Raw genomic sequence first — 5,000 nt, 5'->3', positions numbered from 1 at the left:
ACGACGGTTTGGCCTGAAAGAGCTCGGACTCCTCCCAGCTCTCCCTGGGAACGGCTGCACACACACACACACACACACACACACACACGCACGCACGCACACACACACACACACACACACACACACACACGCACGCACAGACAGGCACACACACAGACAGACAGACAGACAGACAGACAGACAGACAGACAGACAGACAGACAGACAGACAGACAGACAGACAGACAGACAGACACACACACAGACAGACAGACAGACAGACAGACAGACAGACAGACAGACAGACAGACAGACAGACAGACAGACAGACAGACAGACACACACACACACACACACACACACACACACACACACACACACACACACACACACACACACACACACACACACACACACACACACACACACACAGGAATTCAGAAAATGAAAATCTCACTTTTCTATAAAGTTATCTCATCGTTCAAGAGACAAGGTCAGCGTATACTCAACAGCTTTCAGACATTTACTATTTTACACTCACTGGTTGTTCTTTTCTAAAGCTGCTCTGAGGAACTTTCAGTGTGTGTTAATTCTAGCGCCCCCTTTGGACAAAAGCTGTAGTGTTTTTACCACGCCAGCTGTTGTTCCTGGGTGAGCGTACACCCATGACAAAGGCATTAAAAAAAAACTATATAAAAATAGCATTCTTTGCACTGATGGTCTGGTTTGCTGTTACATGTAATTTATGATCATCAGAGGAAAACTGAGACTGTTTCAGAAATATTTAAAAGTTCCTGGTAGAGACTTTACCACTCACCACTGAAGGAAATGGTTTGTTTCCATAAACCCAAATCTAGTGTGTGAAGCCTCAAGCTGCTGGATCCTCACCACAACCAAACAACTGTAGGCAGGACTCTTACAGACCTGAGATGGTTCTCTTACTCCAACCACTGCTGTGGGTTCTGAGGCCCTGTTGGGCATGTGAGGCGGTCTAGGGCTTAACCAAGACAACTCCTTCAAAACCATCATTTAGTCCACCAAACTTTCCCTGCCTAAATCGTCTCTTTATCAAATGTTGTGCAGGCTGTTTGGCTCTGTAAACTGTCCTGTTGCATAGTGTTCTCTACTGCATTAAGCTGTAAACTGGCCTGTTGCTTAAAGGAATACTTCACCCATACGGAACCAGCGTTCTATAATTATAAAATCACTATTATAATATAATGAATGAGGTTTTTCTTCCCTCAGTCTTCCCTTGGCCCAGCTGTCCTGTTAATCCTAACCCTTACTGTGATGTCACAAGAAGGAAACTGTAGGGTTAGACAGTGAGACCATAAAACACTCTATCTGCCTTTTCTCAGGCTAGGATGATCCGATTTCAATTTTCTTTGCACATTTATACTACATAGGATCTCCGAGTTCAATACACCTTCATATTCCAACTGGTGAAGTAGGTCTTTAATGTTCTCTGCTTCAATACAATCTGTAAACTGGCCTGTTGCATAGTGTTCTTACCACTGGTTGGGACAGCGGTGGTGGTGGTGACTCTCCGATCCTGTTTAGTCGGTTTGGACGTTGGTTTGACTGGAGACAGTTTGGGTTTGAGGACCGGCAGTTTGTCCGTCAGCTTAAAGTTGTTCACTTTGTCTGATGAGCAGAAAACAATTAATATATTATAAATATATGAATATCAGAGCAAAGAGAGCTGAGATACTAAGGCAGCACACGGCAGGGGAATAGGGTCAAATGTTTAGCTTTGTCCAAAGTGTCCAAGGGTTAGGGTTAGGTCCAAAGTGTCCAATATTTTTACTAAACAGATATTGGATACAGCATTTTCCCATATCATAAATCAAAACATTCTATTTACATGTCTTAAAAATGCATTTTCATCGTGTTTTGAAGAAGAAAATGTCTCATAAATCAGACAGTGAACAACATATGAACAAATCCTTCTGTAATAACCTTCAGAATAGTGCTGAGAATGATCATGTAAAGTTTAGTGGATGTGAGAGCTTTAGAAGACATGTTATAGAGTGTTCCTGACCTGTGTCCCCAGGTTTCCCCACCAGGTTGGTTTTCTTGTTGATGGTGATGGAGGGACGAGCGCCTGGAAACACAGAGCAAACATTAACTACTGTACAAGACCAGGCTTTAAATATCTGTTACATTACAATACATTATCTACTGTACAAGACCAGGCTTTAATCCCGGTAAAGGGTTTTTTACTGGGAGTTTTTTCTCAGCCGAGCTAAGGGTGTAAGGGCAGAGGGATAGATAGATAGATAGATAGATAGATAGATAGATAGATAGATAGATAGATAGATAGATAGATAGATAGATAGATAGATAGATAGATAGATAGATAGATAGATAGATAGATAGATAGATAGATAGATAGATAGATAGATAGATAGATAGATAGATAAGGGCAGAGGGTGTCATACTGTATGGAATGTAAAGACCACTGAGGCAAATGTCTATTTGTGATATTGGGCGATACAAATAAAACTGATTTGATTTGATGTGAAGACCAGGCTTTACCCAGACTGTTACATTACAATACTAACAAGCTGTTTCTCCTCTAGAGGTTTTACCTTAGAGGTGCAGTCAGTGATTCTGGAGAACGCTTGTTAACAAATTCACTTTTAGTCAAAATCAGTGAATATCTCCTCATGATCCACTACCTGTCCTGTGTGTGCACTGAAGACAATCTGGTGTTAATCACACAGCCTAGGCTCTGTAAACTGGTATGCTATGTAAAGGGCCCCACCATAGCTCGCAACATAACAGTTTACAGAGCCTAGTCTGTGTATTAACACTGGATTTTATCTCTCAGCGCGTACACAGTACAGACAGGTAGCGGATCATGAGGAGATATTCACACAGTACAGACAGGTAGCGGATCATGAGGAGATATTCACTGATGTTGACAAGACATTTTTTTGACAACAAGCGTTCTCCAGAATCACTGACTGGCTGCACCTTTATTAAAGGGTGAATTGAATGTAAAACAGTGGAAGTCTCAGTTAAGTGCTTTCATAACTTCCTATCACCAGCCTATTATATCTATAGATGAATCTGAAGTGAATCAGATGGAGGCTCATTCTGTGGACAGTGTTTCTCTCAATAAGACTCTCCCTGCGTTCTGAATCTCATACTCTTTCTTTTTTCTATTCTACATACTACATCCCACGATAAAAATAATCTAGTTAGGATGCAGTAGGCATACTATTGGGACATACTTTGACTCTCTTATTTCATCATAACATTGCGCCTTGATCTTGCCTCTTACTTTTATATCCGTCGCATCCCCGTTTGTTTTCATACGGAGGCTTCGTCGATGTGACGTCACTTCACGTGCGCACTAGATTGTGGGTCAGAATCGCCCAAATAGGATGCAGTTTTCAACACTAACAATCTTGGCCGGATGTAGTAGGACATCCGGGTACTTCTAACCATCCTAAATCTGGCCACAAGAATCAGGACATCCTAAATCTTTTTTCTACCGTACTATATAGTAGAAAGTATGAGATTCAGAACGCAGGGAAAGACTGAAGCTTAACCAGCGAATACACGGCTACATATTCCTAGCTGTTAGCTGCTGTAATCTACAGGAGAATCTGTTCTTTCTCTGCAGGCAGAAATAACTCTATCCCCGTATCCAAACGCCAAACCACCCTGAAGACATGAACACTGTTTTTCTACATCCAGCCAGTCCAAAACCTGCAGCCAATTACACAGCCCCCCTACACACACACACACACAGACACACACACACACACACACACACACACACACACACACACACACACACACACACACACACACACACACACACACACACACACACACACACACACACACACACACACACACACACACACACACACACACACACACACAGTTTTTCTCTCATTTAAAGGAGAATGAAGCCAAAATTCTTCACAATCAAGGAATTGTCGCGGTTCCAAAACTAAATGAAATAAACGCGATGCCAGGAACATGAAAGATGATGGAGTCCTGAAACATTTTAGCTCGTAACATGAAACAACACAGACGTGTGTGTGTGTGTGTGTGTGTGTGTGTGTGTGTGTGCGTGTGTGTGTATGTGTGTGTGTGTGTGTGTGTGTGTGTGTGTGTGCATTCCTCTCAATCAGTTCCATGTAAATATGTTTGAAGGCAGGAGAGCCGCCAAAGGCCCAACATTACATGATGTTCTATTTTAAATTATTTGGCCTAAAAGCCTCTGCAGAGTTTTTTCTTTCTATTATTCTTCAACTGTTGAATTCTAAGATTTCATCAGATGGCCGTTACATGGACCTATTAGAAGAAGGATCTCTAAGAGGTTTACACAGAGAGCTTAGTGGAAACTTTTCTGTAATGACCATCTCTCCGTTCAGAAATGTTTCATGATTGAACTATGAGATTAAATGAAATAAATATCTCTATCATGTTCTCTGTTTCTCTCAGGAACACGCGATACAAAGCAAACAGCGGTTTCTACATTCTGATGCTAAGTGGCCCATGCACGCCACGCCGGCCGCCTCGCGTGAGGCTTTCATAAACATCATCGTCCGCAGTGAAACGTCTCGACCATATTGTCTTTATGACCATCACAGTCGGGATGAAGAAGCAATGGCCGAAACACGTGTTGACCAGGGCATCTGCACATTTTGAAAGGTCAAATTGAAGGACTTTTAAGAAAAAAATAATACCAATACCGCGGCCACAGAAATGGACAAACTACTCTACAGTGCTGGATCCTAACCATCAACCCTCATTCAGGAATGTTTAAAAAGTAACTGAATAACCCTCCATCTGCCGGGGACATCAGGGGAACTCTAAACGGGTTCTCTAGTGAGACAAAGTGCTCAGCTGCAAAGTGAGGTTCTCCTAAAGTAACCTCTCCATTCTGATCAGAAGAGAACACAGTTTCTGTAATGGGTCAAAGTATTTTCTACTTTCTAGTATAGTTCTTGAAGCCTTTTTTAATTGTTTTTCATTATGTGTGTGTACAGTATATG

The 5,000-nt window shown here is 41.9% G+C and overlaps 1 protein-coding gene across 8 annotated transcripts in view; it reads right to left on the bottom strand.

The window, feature by feature from the left end:
* abi3bpb (ABI family, member 3 (NESH) binding protein b) overlaps window positions 1-5,000 on the bottom strand; it is a 48,141-nt gene that overhangs the window by 13,155 nt on the left and 29,986 nt on the right. For all 8 annotated transcript variants that reach the window (XM_080053101.1, XM_080053102.1, XM_080053103.1 and 5 more), the window contains 3 exons: window positions 2,021-2,083; window positions 1,492-1,623; window positions 1-54 (listed from right to left, as the gene is read on the bottom strand). The exon at window positions 1-54 is cut by the window's left edge and continues 36 nt beyond it. In XM_080053101.1, coding sequence (XP_079909227.1) covers window positions 1-54; window positions 1,492-1,623; window positions 2,021-2,083 — 249 coding nt within the window. The remainder of the gene's footprint in view (window positions 55-1,491; window positions 1,624-2,020; window positions 2,084-5,000) is intronic.

This window comes from Ammodytes marinus (assembly GCF_949987685.1).
Source record: "Ammodytes marinus genome assembly, chromosome: 24".
In the NCBI taxonomy this organism is placed as follows: domain Eukaryota; kingdom Metazoa; phylum Chordata; class Actinopteri; order Uranoscopiformes; family Ammodytidae; genus Ammodytes; species Ammodytes marinus.
This window is presented reverse-complemented; position numbering and strand designations above follow the sequence as displayed.